General features: G+C 41.4%; 1 protein-coding gene across 1 annotated transcript in view; it reads right to left on the bottom strand.

The window, feature by feature from the left end:
• LOC119654934 overlaps positions 1 to 25,612 on the bottom strand; it is a 46,047-nt gene that overhangs the window by 10,612 nt on the left and 9,823 nt on the right. Inside the window, exons 2-4 of the mRNA XM_038060586.1 lie at positions 22,875 to 23,220; positions 11,980 to 12,105; positions 11,726 to 11,911 (exon numbers count right to left, since the gene is read on the bottom strand). Coding sequence (XP_037916514.1) covers positions 11,726 to 11,911; positions 11,980 to 12,105; positions 22,875 to 23,036 — 474 coding nt within the window. The 5' untranslated portion in view covers positions 23,037 to 23,220. The remainder of the gene's footprint in view (positions 1 to 11,725; positions 11,912 to 11,979; positions 12,106 to 22,874; positions 23,221 to 25,612) is intronic.

Raw genomic sequence — 25,612 nt, 5'->3', positions numbered from 1 at the left:
AACTTCTTAAGCAGGGTATATGTAGACCTTCCAGCAGCTATCCATCTGGTCCCCAAGCCTAGTGACGAATAGCATCATTGTAGAAAATAGAGACGCCTGAATGCTGAGATTCTAGACCAATATCCCATTTTTCCCATCGAAAACTTTCGTATTACCTAGCAAAACTGTCGTATTTTCTCAACCTTGGATATCGCCAATGCATTTATTTATTTATTTATTTATTTACACAGAAAACAAATTCCTTATTACATATTGTTCTCAGATAGAGGAGCAAGTGAATGGCTAATTGTACGCTTAAAACTAGAGAGGGAAATAGAGTCAAAGGACACAAGCTGTAGGGCATTGTAGGATCGGCAAAGCCTCGGGATCGGAGAGTGGAAGTAAATCTGGAGCTCCGCGAAGGGTACATCAAAAATGTTCGCACTACGTGTTATGAGGCGAAGCGATACTGAAAGTAATATCCACGTTGGCGAACCAGTCCATCAGACAATTGCATAGTTTGAAAAGAGTACACATATCAAGGAAGATACCCTCTAAGTCTTCCCAGTCCTCTCTACGACGCTTCAGGGTAACTTCACATATTCTACCAAACAGATGTATGGGGACACGAGAATCGGAAGGCATTGTAAGAACTGGATTTAGCCCTCCCAGTAACTCTTCCAATGCTCCCCACATCCGTTGTTTTCCCATAGATCTAATCGAATTAGCCCATGAGCTGCTCTCATTGCAGTGCTTTGAATAAATATATCCAGGGGCTGCAAATTGAGTAGTGCATTCAGAGCTGCGCCGCATGTCGTGCTCACACAGTTCTTCGCAGTGCGGCTATTTTACGGTGAAAACCTTTTTGTCTCACCTTAACCCACCACACAACGGATGCATATACGAACATCGGCCTAATGATGGCAACGTATATCCAAATTACCACATGAGGTCTGAGTCCCCATGTCGTGGCAAAGGTCCGTCTGCACAGACCATAAGCTGTGAGAGCTCGTTTCATCTTTATCACTACATGTTTGTTCCAAAGAAGTTTTTTATCTAGAGTGACTCACAGATATTTCACTTCTTCGGAAAGTTGAAGGGTAGTACCCCTCATCTCAGGGAGGCAAAGTCCATCCAGTTTTCTCCTTTTTGTGAATAAAACCATTGTGGTTTTATTTGGATTTACTGGCAGACCATGTCTGAGGCACCAACTGTCAATCAAATCAACGACATGTTGTATATTCCTACACACCGTTCCAAGATCCCGATCAACAGCAAGCACAGCCACATCATCAGCATATGCTTGAGCGTGTATTGGCAAGTTTTGCAGGTCGAGAGGAAGTAATCAGGATTTAAATCTTCTAGTGTAAAAGGAAAATCCCAATTGCATTTTTATTTCAGTGTTAAATTCAAAAGTAGCTACAGTGAGCAACACAAACATTGAGACTGCGGTAAATGATATAAATAAAACGCGCTTAAAGGGGTAAAAAATAGGGCAAAGGTGGTGAAAGTGGTAAGTATAATTATTACTAACCAAGAGTACCTAAAAAAAGTTGGGAAAATAAGGGTAAATAAAAAAATTACTGCAGGGCATGACTCATCGATAAATCAGATAAGGCCGTGGGCATGGGTGGATTGGAAACATACAGCACTGGGCAAAAAAATCCGATCAGTTAAATTCGCTCTACTTAATCTCGCGTAAGTCCGCTATTTTAATTTGAATTGACCAACAGTTTTTTGTTGTTGCATAAATACAGATGTGAAAAAGTATTTGCATCGTTAGATTGTAATTTCTCGCGGTGATAAGTTTTTGAAGTGCATTAATTAAAAAAATGGCAAAAACTAAATGATTGATGACATCGACAAAGGAGAAATAATTACCTACCCAGCACAGAGATGACGCAGCGTCTGACGAGTTGCCTCTGCCCTGGACGAAACCGTTTGTCCTTATATTTTTTAAATGCTTGGGTGCCAAGCCCCAAACGAGGGATCCGTGGACCAATAAACGTGAGAGTAAATTACTCTCCATTTGGTCCGGTCCAACATTAAGTGGATGTTACATTGTTTCATAAAAAGTATAGCACACAATAAATAACTGTTATTGTGGGCTTTAGTCAGTTCCCTGTAGCTTACTTTTTAAAAAAATTACGGGCCACAGTGTCTGCTGACTGGAAACAGGGTTCTGGGATGCCGAGAAAGACTTCATCAGCCGAAGACAGACGGATGCGGAAATTCTGCCTGCGGGATCGGTTCAAAAGTTCATCGGACATTAAAAAAGAGCTTAAGGATGCCATTGGGACAGAAATTGATGCATCAACGGTTCGTGGAGGCTCAGAGAGAACGGATTTTATGCCCGACTTCCTGCAAAGAAAACTTTTTTAGATGGAAGAATGCGGAAGCAACGCTATTTATGGACAAAGAACCACGAAATTTGGACCCTGCAAAAGTGGCAAACTGTAATATTCTCCGATAAATCCCAATTTAACATTTTCGGGTTGGATGGGATCAGGAGGTCAGGTGAGCGATTCAATGGGAAGTGTATTCAGATCACAGTAGACCAGTCAGTGAGCAGGATGATCTGGGGCTGCTTTTTGTTTTATGGTGTGAAAAGACTTTCATTAACTGATAGAAGAGTTAAGGGTGCAGCCCGTAAACGAATCTTGGAGAAACATCTGATACCTTGCATTGAAGAGCAATATCAGTATTCAAGTGAGAACTCTTTCAGGGCGATTATGCGTCCTGTCACAGATCGCACATTGTAAGTAATAATTTTTTTCTTTTCTTTAGCTGTGTTATAAGAAATATTGAAGGTTTTCCAATAATTTGACCTTTTTTGCTTTGAAGGTGTGCAACTTTCTGGCTGAAAACCCAGTAAAGCAGCTGACTTGACGCGGGAACAACCTGGATTTAAGCCCCACAGAAAACTTGCGGCCACCATGGACGAAAAAAGTAGCTGAATAGAAGCCAAAAAGCCAACATGAGCGTGATTTAATCCTCTTAAGGACGTGGAATGATAAAATTGACCTGGAGCAGATTGTGCAAAATCTTCTCTCATCAATGCCAGCGAGGATTAGAGCCGTAAATTAAGACGAAAGGAGGTGCAACGAAATACTAATTAAACATTTATAAGTTTATTGTTTAGTTATCAGTTAGTAAACAAAAAAAAATATTGTGTTACGAAGAGTTTTGTAATTGATATGAAACATAAACCCAATTAAGCTACTTTTCGTAAAGTAGACTGAGCCCCTCCTGAAAAATTTTACATAGGTTTTTTTTCCCCAAAAGTGCAAAATAGCAATAGAAAAAAACCTTATATTTACTTTTTTTCCAGCTCAATATTCTTTGTCAAATATCAGATTTTCTTACTGAACGGCCCAGTACTGTACATACAGTTCGTGTTTCCGTCGCATCAGTTTACGTATAAAATTCGTGTTCAACCAGTGATTTCGAGTATGATGTCCACATTGTATATGGCGAGGGCTACCGTGTTTCGAATTTTAAAACAATAGAAGAGACAAAGTTCGTATTGAACCCGCCACCTGGACCATGCTTGTTTTGGTTTTTTTCGATATCAACGGCATCGTGATACCTGAATGAATTCCAGAAGGTCACACTTACTGTTTGAATACTTTAAAGGTCCACTGGATTGTAGTAAGCAAACAGTGTTCTCGAAGGGGGCACAGCAGTATTCCAAGTATACCTGTGGCACAAATATTCGGAAAATTTCGGTACGCGGGTCTTGTTAATAAAACCAAACGACCCTGGTTTTTTCAATAATTTATTAATATCGTATTTAACGAAACGGAGCTTTCGGTTGAAATACAGGAATACTTTCAGTTAACAACATAAGATCAAAGCGGGAGTTTCTCAGGGCAATGTTCTCGGTCCTGTACTGTACGTTGTCTACACGGCAGATTTTCCTGTTAGCGTGCTGACCGCCACAGCTACCTTTCCTGACGATACCACAGTCTTAAGTTCACATGCAGACTAGAAGCTAGCTTCTCTGCGCCTAAAATGTCATCGGAGGGAAGTAGAAAAATGGATTCACATGTGGAGAATGAAAGTTAACGAGTCGAAATGTGTTCAAATAACTTTCACTTTGCACTCCTCAAGTGAAGATCAACAACACAGCTATACCCCAATCGGAAGACGTTGAACACCTGAGGATACACTTCGATAAAAGACTCACCTGAAAACGCCACATAGAGGCGGAAAATCAACAGCTCAAACTTAAGTTCAAACAAACACAAAAAATCATCACTTTTTCTGACATATAAGATGTTGATCTACAAATCGGTGCTTAAGCCTGTATGGGCTTCGGGATTCAACTATGGGGCTCTACGAAATCATCAAGCAATCTGCTTCAGCGGTTTTAGTCTAAAATTCTTAGATGTATATCTGACGCAGTCCGGATAGCTCAAGTGTTCAGAGCGCAGGGCTGTTATAGCGGAAGGTCACGGTTCAAATTTCACTAGTGGCAGAGGAATTCGTTATCGAGACTGGATGTCGGATACCAGTCGACTCAGTTGTAAATGAATATTTGAGTCAAATCAGGGTAATAATCTCTGGCGAACGCAATGCTAACCACATTGCCTCCTGTAGTACGGCCTTGAATGAAGTGCTCTGATACACTTCAAGACCCTGATCAAATATGGATTATTGCACCAACGATTGTTATATGCGACGCTCCCTGATATTTCCACAATGTTCGTTTCCATAACACTTGGGACTTGGGAGGCCAGGAAAACAATGGGACAAATTGGGTGTTCCGCTAATGAACACTTAACCAGACTTAAGCGTCACCTCAACACAATGGCTAAGAGAATTTTATCCCATCGAAATTTCAAACTGCTGAAAAGAATCGACCCCCTCGACCTTGGAAAGGTGTCTGCACTAGCATCAGTTTAAAAATGTAGCTTTTGCAACAATTGAATTAACATTAGTCATCACCATCTGACTGGCAAGAAAGTACCACTGTTCCAATGTGGAGAAAGAAAGGTAGCCCAGCAGAATGTTCGAATTACCCTCCGATCCGGTTACTTTCCCATACCATGAAGATTTTTCAACGCATTCTTGACAACCGTATTCGCAAAATCGTTGAAATAACCGTGAATCAAGCCAGATTTGTCAAAAACTGCGGAACTACTGACGCAATACACGCTGCGCGGTTACTCATTGAGAAACACCGTGAGAAGCATCGCCCTCTTTACATTGCCTTTCTGGATCTAGAGAAAGCGTTCGACCGTGTACCACACGAACTCATCTGGTATGCTTTACGACAACACTTCGTGCCAGAAGAACTCGTGCGCTGGGTTCAATTGCTCTACCACGATCCAAAAAGTAAAGTTCGAAGTATGGCGGGTGTATCAAAACCGCTTCGTGTTTCTGTTGGTGTTCATCAAGGAAGCGCCCTCTCACCACTCCTCTTTGCCCTTGTTATGGACACCGTCACACGGGATATCCAACGTCCAGCGCCCTACACATTGCTTTATGCAGATGATGTTTTCCTAGCATCTGATAGCAAAAAAATGATCTCAAGCAACTTGTTCAAAAATGGAATGATCGCCTCATGCAACACGGTCTCAGATTGAATTTAAACAAAACTGAATTTTTGACGACCGATCCCCATGAAACACGCACAATCACTGTCAGCGGCAGTGATCTGCCCAGAACTGAGCAATTTAAATACCTCGGGCCAACGCTATCAGCCAATGGAGAACTGCGTTATGAAATTGCTTCACGCATTAACGCAACCTGGATGAAGTGGCGTTCCACAACTGGTGTCCTTTGTGATCGACGTATCAACGAACGTCTCAAATCTAAAATTTACCGCAATGTCGTCCGTCCAGTCGTTCTCTATGGTTCTGAGTGTTGGCCGACCATAAAAGACAATGAACGACGTCTTGCGGTAATGGAGACGAAGATGCTACGTTGGACTAGTGGCGTCACACGTTTAGATCACATCCGAAATGAGGATATCCGTGATCGTTATGGGGTTGCACCGATCGTGGAAAAGTTGCGAGAGAGGCGTCTTCGATGGTATGGTCACGCAATTCGTGCAAACGAGAATTCACTTGCCAAGATTGGTCTGAACATCGAAGCCGATGGTAAACGACCAAAAGGCAGACCTAAGCAACGGTGGCTTGATACGCTGGATAGGGATTTGAAAGCCTCGAGATTGCACCCAGATCAGGCATTCGATAGAGCCAAATGGCGAAGCCGATCACGACGAGCCGACCCCGCTTGTGAACGGGACAAAGGCTGAAGAAAAAGAAGAAGAAGAAGTTTGAAGGGCTTGCGAGTTGAACGTGCGAAAAAACTGTTGCGCTTGTACGGTAAGGGAGATTACAAAAAATTCTGAAAGTCATATTCGATTTCAAAAATGAGTATCCAGTGCATATAACGCAATGGGTCAAGGCCGCATTTTGAGCCTCTTACTTCTTATATCAATCCCTCCTTTTCAAAACGTCTGCTTTACAGCGCTGGCACAGCTTCATAATATCATAATATGCTGCTTTTTTGCAAATGTAACACATTCTATTAATTTTTTGGGTTATGTAGTAAAGAACAACTTTTGGCCCCCTACATGATGATGGACGATTCCGTAGCCTACATAACGACGGAAACTATGAGCGATACCATGACCGTCAAGCTGTGAATAAAATCCAGCTCAATAGGTTACGGTGCGCGGGTCACTTAATCCGCATGGATGATGATGATCCAGCCCGGAAAGTCTATAAGGGCAATATCTATGGTAGAAAAAGAAGGCGAGGGAGACTCTGCCTGAGGTCAAGACGCCAGACAGCTTTTAGGGATATCGAATTGGTGGATCTCGGCGCAAAACCGGAATGTCTGAAGTTCCTTATTAAGGCAGGCCTAGACCGGATAACGGTTGTTGCGCCGTTGATGATGATGTATAGAAGTCACATATTTGAATAATGTAAGCCACTCAAAAATTTCTCATTTTCGGTTTTCATTTGTTTGATAAAAAATAATAGGGGCTGGACTCTCTTTTTTAAAAAAGGTTTAGTTTTTAATGAAAATTAGAACAAACATAATTTGAGTGAAAAATCATTCAAAAGAATCAAAATGCGACTTATTCGCGCAAAGAAGTTTAAAACGCGATTAAACTCAACCAGGAAAATAAAAGTTTTGCAACTTCAAGACGTTGTTGGCCAAGAAACACCACAGAAAGCGAATACTCTTCAATCAATCATTGCACGACGCGTTCGTTATTTCCACGCAAATAAGAGCCGCAATACAAGAAGCTATGGTGTAAATATATCTGCCAAAACCATCAGACAGCGACTTTTGAAGAATAAGCTCAGAAGATGTCAAAGACTGAAAAAACCAAAAGTTAAACATGGTAACCGGAAAAAGCGACTAGTCTTCGTCAGGAGCCATATTGACCCTCCTCTTTCCTTTTGGAATTCAGTGATTTACAGTGACGAACCCAAGTTCAACTTATGCGGTCCTGATAGCAGAACTTGTGTGCGACGTCCTCCCAATAAGAAGTTAAATCCTAGGTACACCAGGAAGTCAGTGAAACCTGATGGCGTTAGTGTTATGATATGGAGTTGTTTCAGCAAGAATGGAGCCAGGTTTACTGTTAAGGTCAAGGGGAAGGCAAAAGTTTTAGCCTACCGAAATTTGAGGTCATTTCGACCATGGACTGGCCTACACGGAGAATTTATGCGAAAAACTTGTGGTCTCTGGTAATTTCACAAAAAGAATATCCAACCAAATATCAAGTAAGTAGACAACTTACATTTTCTCTTAACTCATAAGGATTGATCAGTCACCGATGGGGGTCGCGTTTTGTGAAGCAACGAAAGCAAACTTAACCTGTTTGGTACTGATGAAATCAGATTTATTCGCACTCCAGGTAGAGCCTGCAACGATTCCAAGCGCCAAGTACCCATAAAGAAGCATGCGGATGGAAGCGTAATAATCTGGGGCTGACATCACTTTTATGTGAAATTTTTGGCACTAACAACATTTATTGTAAGTCAGAGTGAAATTATGCGGTGTTTCCAACGATTAATTAATTGAAGTAATAAAAACTTGTTGTTTCTTTTCCGTTGGTGTGGGTATTTTATTCTTGCAAATACCGATATTTCGGGAACCACTTGTTCCCTTCATCAGTGCAAACAAGTTTCTGTTTTGCACTTGCACAACTTGTTTGCACTGATGAAGGGAACAAGTGGTTCCCGAAATATCGGTATTTGCAAGAATAAAATACCCACACCAACGGAAAAGAAACAACAAGTTTTTATTACTTCAATTGATTAGGGAAGCCTATGGGAATTGTGCCATGCTCAAAGCCCGAATTTACACAATTGGCATAAGCAGTTGCAGAACGTCACAAACTAACAAAATCGGGGACGAAGCGCAAAAGCAGCGTAGATTTCACCTTAAATATTAAAATTATGGCGAAAGAAATTGATGTTCTGATAATTCTAATTATTCGCGTTTGGACAGGACATTTGCAGATGAAAAAGTATTCTCTTAAATAGTACCGAACGCATTGACGAGAAATAAGTATCACGAGCTGCTGAAAAGAAAGGAAACAGCGCAGATGACTCCTAATTTTTGAACAGATGATGAAACTTGGACTTCGGGTATGATCCTGACTCAAGATGGCAAAGCATTCAATAACAAACAAAAGTCTTCCCCTTCCAAACATTTTTCTAAGCGTGTCCAAGAATGAAAAGGAGCTTGGAAAACTGCCATCACGAAGCGTTAGGAGTGTACACAGAAGTTTCCAACTCAATTTCAAAAAGATTCCCACCGACGCCTCCCTGAAAGCTGAAAAGGACTGGGTGAAATGATAAAAACTCTGTGTCGATACACTATTTTGAATTTTTGTAAATTTGTTTCGATACTTTTGGAAGAAACGCATCAGCGAACGTCTCAAATCCAAAATTTACCGCAGTGTCGTCCGCACCGTCGCGTTCTGTAGTTCTAATTGCTGTCCAACTACGATAAAAAAAATAAACGAGGCTTCGCGATACATATCAATTCATATTAGGAATCAGATTTCGAACTTAAAAAGTAATCATGATACGTATATCCGCAGATATGCCGTACATCATTTGAAACTGTGGCGATAGAACTGTGCTTTAACTTTCATTCCAGCCCTTGCTTTCATGCGTCACCTTGCGTCTCAACTTACCGACGAAGCGTTGAAGGAGAAACTTCAGCCTCTGACGAATAGAGGTAACGTCATATTTCACCAGGACAACACTAGGCTTCTCACTGCTGCATTCACTGAGACAAAAATGGCTGAGGCGAACCTGACAGCAGTTTGTCCAACCCCGTACTCCATCGGCCTTGCCCCTTAAGATTTTTACTTGCCAGCTCCTTGGACAATCATTTCAAAGGAAAGATTTTCTAACGAAAACCCTTTAATAGCCGAACTTTCTGAAAATAAAAATGTATGCATATCCCCAATGCATTGTATATACATATTTGCAATAATATGTTTCGATTATGACAAATGAGCGCCCCCTTTACGTTTATTCAGTACTGATAACGCGAATGCTTATAACTCCAGTCACTCACAACCGCCTACCTCAAAGGAAAATCCACAGAAACCGCCCTCCACGAGGTAATTGGCACGGTTGAGCGGTCGCTGCAGTACAAGCAGTATACCCTTGCTGCCTTCTTGGATATAGAAGGAGCTTTCAACAACGTCAGTACCAACGCCATCAAGGAAGCCTTGACTGGTATTGGATTGGAGGGGTATCTCACGCATTGGATTATATCCATGCTGAGTACCAGGATAATCCAATCGGATCTGGGAGGCAACCACTTGACCAGAGCTGTGAACAGAGGCACGCCCCAGGGTGGTGCTATCTCACCGGTGCTCTGGTTAATAGTAATGGACAAAATTTTACGTACATTGGACAGCAGCGGGGTGAAGGTGGTGGCGTATGCCGACGACTTGGTGATATTAGTATCAGGGATGTTTCTGTCCATTATGAGCGACATCATGGAAGGAGCGTTGCGAAAGGTGTACCTGTGGCCCGCAAGATGCGGACTCAGCATAAACCCAACCAAAACGCAACTGATGCTATTCACCACCAAGACAAGGATACCTGAATTCCATCTACCATGGCTGAATGAACAAAGATTGGTTCTTTCCTCTAATGTAAAGTATCTGGGTGTAATCCTGGATCCTAAGCTAAATTGGAGGTTGAACATAGAACTGAGGGTTAAGAAGGCCTGTATAGCCTTCTATGCCTGTAAGAGAACCTTTGCGAAGAAATGGGGTCTCCGGCCGAGGATGGTTCTCTGGATGTACACCGCTGTAGTGCGTCCGATCCTCACGTACGGATTTATTGTATGGTGGCAGGCTTTGAAGAAGAAATACAATAGAACGAAGCTTAATAGGATTCAGAGAATCGCGTGTGCAGGTGCTACGGGGGCTCTGCAGTCCTGCCCGGCAGATGCTCTCAATGTACTCCTGCATCTCCTCCCCCTAGACCTCCACATCAAATATGTTGCAGCGTGCAGTGCCGTCAGACTACGTGAGTCCGGATGCTGGGCAGCGAAGTCCTACGGCCACAGCAACATTCTAGATGAAATACCTCGAGAAATCTGGGCATCCCCCACGGACTATGTCACACGCAAGCTGAACTTCACGAGAAACTTAGCTGTGGACCTTCCAACCAGGGCAAAGTGGAAAACCGGCGGCGTGTTGCAAGACTATGACACGGTATTCTTTACGGACGGATCAAAGATGGCCTATGGAGTCGGCGCGGAGGTTTTCTCGAATACACACGGTGTATCCAAGTCGTATGGTCTCCCAGGTTTCGCCAGTGTATTCCAGGCGGAAGTACTGGCGATATTGGAAGTCTGTCGATGGCTGGAGCGTGATTCGAGCCCCAAGCGTAACATAGCCATTCTGACCGACAGCCAAGCGGCCATCAAGGCCTTGTACTCAACGACGACATCTTCCCGGTTGGTGGGGCAGTGCAGAGACACGCTCAACCATCTGGGCGGCACGCTCAAGATCACTCTCCTCTGGGTTCCCGGGAATGAGCAGACTGACGGATTGGCCAGGCAAGGCTCTGCTCTTGGCAGTCCTTCGGGGAATACAGTCGGTGTTCCGCTGGCGGCTGTCGGGGGCCGAGTCTACTCGCACTACCTAACAGTCGCGGGCCTGAGATGGCGAAGGCTTACAAGCTGTGCCAAATCAAGGAGAATTTGGCCCGCTTATAACATAGCCCGATCACGAGAGCTCCTGTGCCAGACGCGTGCAAATGCATTCAAGATTACGGCGGTCTGCACGGGGCACTGGCCCATAGGGGACCATGCCGCTAGGCTCGGCTTACCCTACAACTTGCATTGCCGAAGCTGCGGAGAAGGAAGGGAAACCCTCATGCACTTTCTCTGCGATTGCCCAGCTCTGGCTCGAGTCAGGCTGCGGACACTGGGTAAACCATTCTTTGGGGACCTCAGTGAGATTTCTAGCTGCAGGGTCGGAGAGCTGCTTTCCTTCGTGAATGCTACGGGCTGGCTCTGAAGATCCGAGCCAGCTGGACTCTGCTTCCCTGTTCCTATAACAACAGTCACGGTCTTAGGGAGTTTGTGGCATCAAAACGGCGCACTAATGCGCTAATTGAGCTCCTCGGAGCGGCCACTGATACCTACCTACCTACCCCCACAACAAGAAATGACCAACTTGGTCCCCAAAAATTTGATGCTATTAAATTTGTCTATGTACGCCTGATTACCATACCTTATTCTTCAAAAAGTTGGGATTCACATGAATCGCTGGTGATTTCGGTACAACTTTGGCAGTTATGGGCCAATTAGGATCCATGCAATTGACTTTAACATCTAACGTATACAATTTTTGTGGTGTAAACACGTCATTCCACGTCTGCCGCAATGTATACATCTTCTCACGTATCTTTTCGTTTACCTGCAAAACATACAAACGTACATTGTAAGCATCACATCCCAACCTAATAAACACAATTCAGATCTTACCTTCTCGAAAACTCCACAGAATATATTTACTATACTGTGACTAAACAATTGAATATATTCACGTCCAACATTTTTAACAATTGAATCGATGAGGTACAGTACTGGTAATTTAACTTCTGCGTTAACCTATATTCACAAGAAAAATTAAAGAAAACCATAAAATACAAAAAAAAAAAAAATGAAACGGAAAATTTTTTGGAACGATCAATGTTGCTTTGTTTTGTGGAAAACTTGGAAACGGCAATCTGAAACTGTTAGAGAACTAATAAGATATGCAACCTAGCGGAGTAACACATAGAGCCTCAGTTGTAAGAAAGACGTCATTTTGATAGGATCCAACACACCAACCGAAAATATTGATATATTCTAAAGCGCAATGAGGTCCTAGAGTCAATAGTTCACCGACTAGCACCATCACTAATAGGACTGCTGATAGTATCCGAGCGAGACTGGAGTAAATCTTAGAAAGGTAGTGAACTGAGTCAGCCAGAAGTTTACCAATATATATATTGAAAAGACCCTGCCATGCGTATACCCATTGGACTAAATAAACTACAATAATCAGTTTTTGCGGCTATATTAATAATAAAGATACAAAATCGATCAATCTGACTCAGTTTGGGCTGAAAGAAAATTAAAGAAAAAGGACATGAGAGCGTGTACTCGATCAAAAACATCATAACTGCCTAAAAAGTGTTAGCAACCCCCCTACGCAACTTTAGTCATGCAAGATGAGATCCTCAATAGAGATGCCGACATGTTTTATCTGATTTTTTCCGTAATCCTCACGGTTTCGGTAGAATGGAAATTGGTGAGTGCCCACCTAAGCGAAGCTAACCATCTTCTTATGAAAAGCTACAGGTACAAGTCAAAGAATTTGTCTCTCATTCTTGTCAGAACATTCTGTTTGACCAGTTTTACAATTTTTACAATCCACGTCTGAATTGCGGCGGCCAATGCTGATATTTTCAGGAGGCATCGGCATTTTTCTTCAAAATAGCAAATAATCTGGTCTGGTCTATCGTTCATTCTTCTGAGTACATTTCCTATCAGTTTAGAAAAGGGGATTTTGGATCACCATAGCTGCGTTCCGTATGACGTTCGCAAGCCTCGCGGAGTGCACGACGATGAGCGCGGTGAATATCGTTCGCTTGTGAGGGTTTACCTGCCAAAAAGGCATTTGGAGGAGGTCTTTTTTTAGGAAATACTTTATGTAATTGTATGCTACAGTCTGTTACATAAGAGCGTGGTCACTGTTACACGTAGATAAAAAATCAAAGCGTCCTGTTTCTTTTTCTATGACACAGAGGACACCTCAGTCCTTCATGCTTTTTGTAAAAAGTCAGCTCTCTGTCAAACTTAGTCTTCAATTGAGTGGTTTTTCGAAATGAGTGCTGTTTACGCCTCTCACTTTGAGGCAATTTTTCTTTGTTTGCATGAAAAAGGACCCAAATTAACGCAAACTGCTGCTGCGAAATATATGAGAAAGTCGAAGCAGTTCGTTAGCAAGTGGATAAATCGCTATAAAAAGGTCGGTAACGTTGATGATTTTCCTGATCGTGGAAGTGCAAGCAAAGTCTCAAAAAAAGACGAAAACAAGTCGGGAAACCGGAAGCTGGACGCATCAGGTACGAAAGGTTTTGTGTATTTCTTAGTACGTAGCGCGTAATATATGCATATGTCCACTTTCGGGTGATATTGACATTGATAGTCTTCAATTTTCAAAGAAGCAACAACTTCGACGTATTATAAATTTGTTAGTAATAGTGCGATTTCCATCAAACTTGGTATGATCATGCCCTAGATTATAGCCTGCATCACTGCAGAATTTCGTGCCGCTAGGATGAATTTAAGGGGGGTTTCCAGCCAATTACAAAAAATTATAGTAATATACTATTATTAACTTTCTTTGAACAGATATCGGTATGAAAGGTATTTCGAAGCCAAGGTACCATATAGTGGCAGCCTCCTGATTTTTTTCAGATTTTTCGGTTTAGTAGTTTCTGAGAATGGCTCCCTTAAAGAAATGATCACTTTCAACCCCCCGCACTCCCCATGTTTCCAAGAAATGTCAAAACTAAGACCGACTTCGAAAAGTACTAATCGAGACCTTCAATTTGATACCCCACATGACTATATTTGATGGAAAAAAATTTTACACCCCCCTTTTGCATGTATGGGGACCCCCCCCCCCCCTTAAATTCGACGTAAAAGGATGTAACTCACTGTATGTGTGAGCGTTCACAGTTCCCACCTTTCTACCAAATTTGGTGTCAATCGCTATAACCGTCTCCGAGAAAAATGCGTGTGACGGACAGACAGACAGACAGTAAACCGATTAAAAAAGATTCTCGCATTGTTCTCGAAAGATCCAACTTTGACTTTACGTGGAGCTGTTGTGAAATTGAAAGCAAAAGGTGTTGACATATCTTACGGAACGATTCGCAGGCACTTGCTTGCCAATAAACTGAAATATCGCAGTACTTTGAAAAAACCAATGTTGACGGCAAAAGACGTTGAAAAACTAGTGGAATGGGCGAAGGAAAACTGGGATCGCGATTGGAGCAACGTAATTTTTTCTGATGAATCCTCCTTCTGGACATTTCCGAGCATCAAACACGCCTGGACGCCAGTAGGACGCTTCAACGGACTGTTAAATACCCCGTGTCAAGGTCCATGTTTGGGGCAACAAAGGTTTCGATACTTTGTTCTTATTTACCGAGAATTTAAATGCCGAAAAAATGAATAAAATATATCAAAAGGCTTTGTTACCATCTGCTAAGTAATGGTATATCAAGAAAAATGAAAGCTGGATCCTTCAAGAGGACAACAATCCGAAACATTGGAGTCGAGCGTGTAGCGAGTGGAAGGCGCAAAACGGAGTTGTCACTTTAGATTGGCCATCTCAGTCACCGGATGCAAATCCCATGGAAAATGTGTGGGCTCTGATGAAAATGCAGCTTCGCAGACGCAAGCCATGTAATTTATATCAACTTTCTCGACAAATTCGGAAAATTTGGAGGTCTTTTCCGGTAGAATATGCAGAAAAACTAGTGGAAAGTATGCCCCGACGGTGCCAGGCCATAATTGACAATGCAGGAGATTGGACTTGCTACTGAGGTATTTGCATTGAGTATTGACGACCAAACTATCAATAAATTTGCGAATTTTCGAAAAATCATTTGTGGTTATTATTTAACAGTCACCACGCTCTTATGTAACAGACTGTATGCGATTTAATGGAATATTCTCTTTGTTCCTCAGCTAATTTGATATTCCGTCACAATGTTTTAACGCGATGGCGATCGAAATTGACCTAAGGATTGCTGTTAGACGCGTCGCAAGGCTCGCGAGCATTATGAACGTCAAACGCAACGCAGCTAATTTAAAGGATTAAGCTAAAGCTATGAATTAATGGCGATGACAAATTAATTTTCAATTCGCCCGGCATATATGTAACGAAGGGCTTTACAATTTACTTCACATGTTCACGAGTCATCCTGAGCATTTAATAATTTGATAAAATCACTTCCACTTAAAAAAAAATATATTAGGAATATTTGAAACGTTTCTTCCGATCCTAGCTACGACACTTGCAAGAACTCTAGGTAGTAAAGGACTTTTTTATAGTTTAGAGAAGTAACTTCCAGGACCAACTGCCTTTACCAGAAGAAATTAGCAAATCACAAACCGAGCCTCATCGAAAAGTCGGAAAAATTTAACTAAACGGAAAGGTGAACTTTTCCCTTTCTACCAAATTACTCGAATCTCGTCCTCAATCACCTAATCAGAATACAGTTTAGTCGAACTCTAATTCCTTTGATGTTACTGTTTTCACACACAGAATACTCTTCTAGACATCTATTCCCTCAATTGCCGCACTTCAAAGATCTCTCTCTCCTAACGGTCCTAAACCAACTGAACAAGCAACAATATACTTTCCAGCAGAAAAATAATGATGTTCAATCATACGAAAATTCTCTATCATCTTCCAAATATATTGGCGCAAAAGAATGCAACACCACACTTGCTTTTTTTATTTTAATCATTTTCTTTAAAAACTTATTGGTCTTTTGTTACAGTCTAGGAGTTGCAGAAAACATTTAATGTCTTTCCAAGAAAATTTCTTTTCATGAATCTTGGTAAGTAGTAGTGTATTCAGAGAATTTCTTTACGGATTCGTTAATTTTCACTTATAGATTTTTAGAAATATTAGTGTCCAACGAATTTGTGACTGGAGAAATTTTGAAAAAGCAAAAGTGAACAATTCTTTTTTTGTTGTTTTCAATAAAAGTTGAATGACTGTAACCACACATTGAATCCATTCATTCCACTTCTATCTTCATCTTAAAATTAAAAACGTTTCAGATAATATTGTTAGTCCCCTCATGCTTACTCTGTAAAGTCACAAAACCTTATTCCACTCAATATTCGCGAACGTTAGCAGTAGGAAACGTTCCGTGTTTGTGTAAATGTCATTTCTAGGAAATTATTATGTATTTTCCAAGCTAGCGCTCAAAATGTTACTTTGTATTTATTGCAAATTTCCGCTTTGCAGTTTTCGTTTTCTGTTTTACATTTCAATTTTTAAAATTATCTTTTTCGCTCACAATTATTCAATTCGATGCTTAATAATAAAGAGTTATTTTACATTAAATATCAACTACGTTTTACTATTGTATCAATATTTGGAATTTTCGGTTTACTCTCTTTATTTAGTTCTCGTTCAGTTAAACATACAAACTCTACATATCTTAATACGCAATCAAATCGAGGTGCTGCTTTGTGATATGCACGCTAAGAAAACATACAATGGAACTCGAAACTATTGAATTTACATCGAATGCAATGATTGTTGTACACCACAAACTATGATAAAAAGTGAATCACTGACACATGACTCAACCCCGATATGATTATCCACTAACTAATCTAGAAATTACTAAGAAACTTACACTTCATCAGTACACCAAGGATCACATTAATAGTAGGTTAATAGCAGCGAACCGCTGAAATCGTCCATAAGAATGTAAAACAAATGCGAACATTTTATGGAATACGATCCATGCAGTGTTATCTTTTCGCTTTCCTCAACTAATTATAATAATAACATCGGAGGTAGGGGCGTGGTTGACGCGGATGCACATCACCACCGCCAAGTCGACTCGCTGCGCGCTTATTTTTACAGAAAAGAACAGGCGAGTCCCTTGCATGCGGCTGTCTGTAAGGCAGACTGTGGACTGACTCCACTTAACTTGAAGGATCGATCTTTCAATCCTCTGAGTGGGGTGAAGTCGGACCAAGAGCGGATCGATGAATGGAAGTCGAAGGCAATGCACGGTAAACACGTGAATTGTCTTTGGCAGCCATTTGTCGAACAGATGGCTGTGTGCTGGGGAGCTCTTTGCTGAGACGGAGGGGTTCATGTGTGCCATTCAGGATGGCGTGGTCGCCACCCGAGCTAATAAAAAGCTCATCATGAAAGAACGGGTGGAGAACGACCAGTGCAGAATGTGTGGTTCGGCGTTGGAGACGTTGGACCATCTCATTTCTAGCTGTACTGTTATGGCACCGGTGCAATACATCACCAGGCATAATGCTGTATGTAAGGTTATCCATCAAAACCTTGCATACAAGCATTTGCTGATCACGGGAACATGATACGAGCCGCAACCAGTACTTGATAGTTCTGCTTACAGCATGTATTGGGACCGGCAAGTTCTGACTGATAGCCACACTACACAATAAGCCTGACGTACTGTTAGTTGACAAGACGGGTCGCTCCGCATATATTATTGATGTTGCTATCCCCCATAATAGCAACATTGAATGGAAATACGTGGAGAAGAAGGTGAACTATGAGCCATTGGCTCGGCAAATCAAAGAAATTTGGCGTCTCGAGCGGGTGGTTGTAGTTCCTATAATATTGTCAGCTACAGGTATTGTACCTAAATCTCTCACGGCTTCCCTTGATGTCCTGGGACTTTCGCACAGTTTGGTTCAAACCATGCAGAAGTACACCATCCTGCATACGTGCTCGATGTTGCGGGGATTTCTCGATGGATTCTCCCATTGACCCACCACCGGCCACCACCACCAGCGCAGCGCCCCTTTAGTTTTTAAGTAGGTAGGATCGTCCGAGCCTAAATGCTTCGCACCTAGTGCTAGTATTAGGTAAAATCCGGCATCTGCCGAGATTGTGATAACTTGGAAATAATAATAATCGTTGGCACAACAATCCATATTGGATCAGGGCCTTGAAGTGTGTTAGAGCACTTCATTCAATACCGCAACGGTACCCTACAGAGCACTGTAGGAGGCAATGTGGTCAGCATTAGGCTCGCTCGAGATTATTACCCTGATTTTGACTCAGGTACTCTAATTCACAGTTGAGTCGACTGCTATCCGACGTTAAATCACGATACAAATCCCACTGCCGCCAGCGAGATTTCCTCAACTATCGGCTTTTATCACGGACGTCTCGTCCCCGTCACGCCTGCCACTTTTTGACATCTGAATGCACGAAGGTGTGGCGCGGCAGGATCTGCAGCATTCTGCTCCGACTCGGAATGTGGAGATGCGACACGTTTTCGCGATGTTTACAACGGCACTCGACACTCAACTGTAGATGCGAACGCGTGAAAATCGCTTGCCGTACGGTCTACTGATATTTTTGATGGATTTCTCAGTGTTTGGAAGTTCTATTTTTGCCGTGTTGCTCGGACGAATTTTGTCGTTAATAGAACTTCACCAATGGCGGCGATGGCGGACAATTTGTCACTTCTTTTTTTTATCGGGGTCACCACTTAAGTATTACCTTTTAGTGAAATTGTCCTCGAAATTGGAAAGTTCTTCACGTTATGCGTGTTTCAAGCAAATGACTCACAAACTCTCGTCAACTTTAAATGAGATAGAATTTACTAGCGCGAAATCTGCCGAGTTGTAATTTATTACAATATTTTGAATTTAAGTCACGAGCGAGCCGAAGTGTTCAGAGCCGCGGTTGGATACAGAAGAGACCGACTTATTTCCATGCGGTCCTTACTGTCCCAACCAACGGCATTTTTTTACCGCTGGTTCTCCACTCCCCTGGTGCGTTCTGAAAACGAGTGAGTGGAGAGTTTCTGAGTTCAGCGTCATCTACCCGTCCGCATCCGCAACATCCGAAATAAATTTCGAATGCTGCAGATCCTGCCGCGCCACAAAGGTATGGCTCTCATAAACTGTTAAAATTTCGCAATCTATAGTTTTCAACATTGCATGCATTAACTCCAACTTAAGGGGGTCATCCCGTGTGTCGGATCCGCGGAATTGAATTTTTTTGGCATCAATTGTATCTAGATATAGTGTAGAATATATGGGCAAAGTGATTTTTTGATATTCGGTGTCGTTCGCAAATTATAGTGCTAAACACGTGATAAGTCACATGACAAATTTATGTCGATCGCCGTAATAAAACGCGTATTTATCGGCCCGAATGACGTTCAAAAGACTTCGCTAAAAGGACAAGAATTGAAGCCAACGCTGTGTATGTGTTTCTTGAAGAAACCTAAGGTTTATGGACTAGGCATAGCAGATTGATGGCCAGTTAGGGTTTTATGGCTATAAATCGCATTCTACTTTTTAAATGCGTTTTTCTCGAAACTGCATTTTGAAAATCGACTTCCACCATAGCCCAAAATCTATCCAACGAAATTCTTTGAAATTCTCACGACTTATTCAGAACATATTTCTACGATCCCCAAACTAGGATAATTGCGATTCATTCAGTAGTTTTTTTTTTATTCATTGAAGAAGCCATGAAAAAACGCCAAAATTCACAAAAGAAAAGGTCAACACGGCACCAAAAATTTAGCTTTTAATAATCCTAGTTTGCGGACTGTAGTTAAGTCTGTACGTTAAAATGTCGTTTACTTTTTTTCTTTAAGATGATCGCAGCGCCCTCTAGCGTAGCAGCAGAAAAAGATTTTTTTTGGAGATGGGTGTATAAATTACTCTGTATTTCAATAACGAACTATGCGATTGGGCTGGAAACATTACTATACAAGGCCAAGATATTAATAAATCTATAGTGAAAATCTTTTTGTATCTTTATTCAGTTCTTCACAAAAAAAAAATCTAAAAAAAACCGCCCTCACACTGAATGACCCCCTTAAAGTCGACGAAACTGTCCAGATGAGCTACCATTGAACTTTTATTAAGCAAATTCAGTTTCACATTGAAACTATTAGGTTGGAAACTATGAAACGGGCGTTTTTGGTTAGTCTTTGTTCAATTGCAACTGAGAGAGGTTCATTACAACTTGCGCTCCATATTTTCTTTTAATAAATTTTAAAGGTATTCTTCTTACACATTTTGTAAAAAATTTTCATGTTTGTGTTCCATTTTTATTTTATATTTCTCCGAAACCAAATGGAAATAAAACGCGATTTACAAGTATTTTTTTCTGTATGAGTACAAATTGAACCATAGTGCAACTGAATCTTCGAAAGAAACATCAATCAAGCTTTCGGAAATGGATCCACCAATGAAAAAAATGCTCGATCTTGGTTCTAAAAATTTCATTCTGGCAATTTGAGCATCGTCAATGAGTCTCGAGGAAGACCACCGGCCCATATTGATAACGAGGAATTAAGGACGACTGTTGAATCCGATCCAGACACAACTACTCGTAAACTTGGGGCTAAGCTAGGGACTAGCCATACGGCTGTGTTGAAACATCTGCGTGCAATAAACAAAGTAAAAAAGTTGGACTCATATGTACCGCACGAACTGACAGAACTGCAGATGGTCGACCGCAAGAGCAAATGCGCATCTTTGTTGATTCGCAATACACGATTGCCGTTTTTACACCAAATCATCTCTTGCGATGAAAAGTGGATTTTGTACGACAATCGAAAACGATCAAGCAAATGGGTAGATAGGAATACACCGCCCGGACATACCCCTAAATCGAAATTCCATGAAAAGTTTATGGTTACCATATGGCGAAATGCCAAAAGAGTGGTCCATTATTGCTCCCTACAACCAGACAAAATCATTACCGTAGTCCTATTGCCATGAAATTGATGTCATGCATAAGAAACTTGTGAAAAACCAACCAGCAATCAATCGACACGGCGCAATGTTACTGCAAGATAACGCAGGACCACATAAACCTTCAATCACTGTTGACAAGTTAAATTCTCTAAAATACGAACTTTTACCACATCCTCCATATTCGCCAGACATCTCACCGACCGATTATTCATTCCGTAATTATGAATGATTTTTAAGAAAAAAAAATACAATAACTAAGACGATATTGTAAAAGACTTTGAATTGTTTATTAACTCTACAAATGAAAATTTTTTTAAAAAAGGCATTTATGACTTGCCCAATCGAGAGCAGAAATTAGTAGATGCCAATGGAAATTATTCTGATTAAAAATAATAAATAATGTGAGTGAAATTATGCGGTGTTTCCAACGATTAATTAATTGAAGAAATAAATACTTGTTTCTTTTTCGTTGGTGTGGGTATTTATTCTTGCAAATACCGATATTTCGGAAACCACTTGTTCCCTTCATCAGTGCTAACAATTTCTTTCTATGATACTAAGTATGTTCATAATATTGCTGAGTACCATTCGTAATTTACGAAACCAAATTAAAGCAGAAAACTCTCGACCGATATTTGACTTGTTAGCACTGATGAAGGGAACAAGTGGTTCCCGAAATATCGGTATTTGCAAGAATAAATACCCACACCAACGAAAAAGAAACAACAAGTTTTTATTACTTCAATTAATAAATAATGTGAAAATAGCCCTTCTTGATTTTCATTTCTATTCAACAGCCGTTTCATAGTTTCCAACCTAATACATAATTTTACCAGTTAGGCCAATGTACATAGTGAGTGTGAGACAAAACCGAAATCGTTACTAGAAATTAGGCGTTTCTCAAATATGGCGTATTTTGCGCAAGAATTTACGTTAACGTCATGCTGAGCCATTAAGCTGGATTCGTAAATAAACATAATTGACGAAGTGAGCATCCTGAAGCAACCACCGAAATTCCATTACATTCCCAAAAATTAACTGTTTAGTGTGCATTTCATGCTGATGATGTAATTGGACGGTAGCTTTTTCAATAACGTCGACCACTCAGGCACGGTCAATGGTGAGTGATATCGCGACATTACCAATCTGGACAATATATGGTTTTGAACAAGATGAAGCAACTTGTCACTCAGCCACTCAAACAGTAGAAACTTTGAAAATTAGCATCTGTAGAGTGTCCATGGCACTGATGCATGTCAACCAACCAAGGTTATGTGAAAGGATACATTCTTAGTTGCGAACGAGGTGGACATTTGAAAGACATCTCAAAACAGTTCGTATTTTATTTAAATTGTGTAAATGGGACGCTTGTCATGAAAACACATAAGAACCGTAGTTGCTTTGCGAATATTTCTAGCAGGTGCCATACGGTCTCAGCTGGACTCAAGTATTAATCTTGCAAAGATCCTCCATTTTCTCAATTCAATCTGGTGGAATGTCAATCCTTTTTAAATGGAGTCGATTTTATTGATCATGACGATCATAGGCAAAGTTACAACCATCCCAATAATTAACGTCTGTCGCGTGTGACTCTGGTATAACACCACTATCTGCTCTTCAATCGCTGATAAACTTTCATTATTATTGCGTTCAAAACGATTGTTGATTACTACAAATGGAAACACAAATCAACGTGTTTTCACTATTCATCAGAATCCTGCAGCTCATCACTTAATTCCTGAACTATAACCGAAATGCATTCGATGTAAAATTACGCAATCTAAATAACACAAAGCAGCACCCAATCTGTTCAAATACTGTAGATGACCATAATAAAAAAGGATAAATTTAAAAACCTTAGTAATATGTTGTTCGACCGCTTTCACGATAACCGGTGCAAATTCAATATTTTCTTCGGCTAATATCGTCAGCATATTTATTAACGGTTTGCTGTTTAAATTCAAATCGGCCAAGCTGGATAAATACTCCTCGGCAACTTCTTGTTCCTTTTTCTCCATGTTGATTGATTTAGTTCTGGAAAACTTGTAAATTTTACAGGATTGCAGCGAACACTGCTTGCTATCGTCTTCTCGTTCAAATATAACTGATTGTTATATGTACGCTCTTTTTCACCAACAAAAACTTAAAATGAACAATGGTCGATGACTGTGACCCATTCAATTATGACATGATTGCAGTTATCTGGAAATATATAAAACAACAAAATGTTAAGAAATGAAGGATAATGACAGATGTTAAGTTTATGATTCATTTGAGTTAAAATCAAAGCCACAATCTTACACAGTAACTAGGTTCCAAAACACCACACTTTTAATAAGTAAAACTGTGGATGGATATCTTTAAGATAAATTTACGTTTATGTTATGTCTCATTTCAAATCAGAACATTTTATTACTGAGCTTTTGAAGAATTCCATTTATTTTCACTTATTCTGTAGAGTATCCATCGGACGGACCCTTTACACAAGAGAACTGACTCATGTAAAACAAGTCGGGAAACCGGAAGCTAGACGCTTCAGGTATAAAAGGTTTTGTGTATTTCTTTTATAAAGAGATTCAGTTCATATTCAGTTGAAGACACGGTCGAGTCACGGTCAGACGTGATTCCCGGAGGAAGAAGTTACAAGGGAGAAGGCATCTTGATTCTCGACACAGCTGCGCCGGCCGGTCATTTCGGTCGGCGTTCAGACATTCCACTCTGCGAACCATTTAGGTATCCGCCTTTGCTAAATTATTAATTTTTCTTTTATTTCCACAGGTTAGCTTTCACCATGGCCGAATGGGTGAAGGTCAAGCGCCAGAAGCACGGCGCAGCACCCGCTCCATTACCGGACGAGGCGCTGTCTGAAGGGTCACTGGACTCAGCGCCAGAAGAAGAGGAGAGAGCCGCCTCAGAATCCCGCCGGCCGAGAAGATTGCTGGACTGAATAGAATCATTTTCCAGCAGAATCGCACCATCGCAGAGCTTAGAAGCCAGATCGCGCAGCTGGAGAGCAACCAAGCTGCAACTCATCAACCGTCCGTCGCCTCAGCGCCAGCGACGCACCATTCAACCACTCAAGCCGCATCAAACGACGCAAAAAAGCGAGCGAGCGAAAAGGTCCCTCCAATAATTATATTATCTTCTCTTATACACCGAAGTGCGAGAAGCCTGTGAACATGATCCTTCGTGCTCTACACAGCTTCCATCCGAGGACGGATGTGATGACCGCACTCGCTCAAGCTGGCCTCTTAGACGCCACCGATATCCGCCAGTACGAGACCCAACGCTCCATCCAGGTGAAGAGGGATCTCAACCTCTGGCTGGTGTCATTTAAACCCGGGTTCAATACCGCGAAACTCGCGAGAACCAAAACACTACTGCATACAGTAGTGCGCTTCGAAGCTGTACGCAACAAGCGTACCATGCAGTGTAAGAACTGCCAGCGCCTCGGCCACGCTGAAGCCAACTGCTTTATGCCGTACCGGTGTGTGAAATGTGTGGACTCACATGCACCCGGCAAATGCACGAAAAGCACAGAGGAGAAGCCAAGCTGCATTAACTGCGGATCTAAGGAGCATCCCGTAAATTATCGAAATTGCAGGACTTTTCAAAATTTCAGGAAACCAGCGCAGGGCCAGTCCCGTCCTAGCTTAAACTCAGCAAGGATCAACGCGGGCGTATCGTACGCCCAAGCCGCACGCGGAATGCACACCAACCCGTCGGCCGCCTCATCGACGACGTCTCCATCCTTAGACAGCAAAGCCCAGGAGCTTTTTAATTGCAGCCTACCAGACCTCGGGCGACAGCTCAACTCATTTATGGCAGCACCATCTGCCTCCAAAAACATTTGGGAGCAACGGATGCAGCTTTTGTTGTTCATAATGTCATTTGGCAAATGATTTTTCCTTTTCAGATCTCTCCCGGCGTGTAGACGCACGGGACATTAGTTTTAAGCCCTAGTTTTAAGTCTAACTTTAGGTCGTTAGGAGTTTTTATGTCTTTCCCCTATTTTTCGTTTAAGCTTTTAAATTGTTTCCATTTTTCAGCCTTGTGTAATTTATATATCACATAATTTATGACTTAGATTAAGAAAAACTGTTAAGTCTTAGGCTACTTTTAGTTAGTAAGCACCCTCAGTGTACAGTTCTGACCTAGTATAACTTTGTTAGTAATAGTGCGATTTTCACTAAATTTGGCAGGATCATGCTCAATGCTGTAGCCTACATTGCTGCAAATTTTGTGATTCTAGGATGAACTCAGGGGGTTTTCCTATCAATTACTAAAAATTATAGTAATTTTGAACAGGTATCGGTATGGAGGGTATTTCGGAGCCTAGGCACCATATAGTGGCAGCCCCTGATTTTTTCAGATTTTTCGGTTGGGTAGTTTCTGACAATGGGTTCGTTAAAAAAAATGATCATTTTCAACTCCCCGCACTCCCCACCTTTTCAATAAATATCAAAACTAAGACCGGTTTCGGTTAATTTGATATCCCACATGACTATATTCGATGAAAAAAAATGTACACCCCCTTTTTGCATGTATGGGGACCCCCCCCCCCTTAAATCCGACATAAAAGGATGTAACTCAC

This window comes from Hermetia illucens, chromosome 4 (genome assembly GCF_905115235.1).
Source record: "Hermetia illucens chromosome 4, iHerIll2.2.curated.20191125, whole genome shotgun sequence".
Classification (NCBI taxonomy): domain Eukaryota; kingdom Metazoa; phylum Arthropoda; class Insecta; order Diptera; family Stratiomyidae; genus Hermetia; species Hermetia illucens.
The sequence above is the reverse complement of the archived record's forward strand: the minus strand, read 5'-3'. Positions and strand labels throughout refer to the sequence as shown.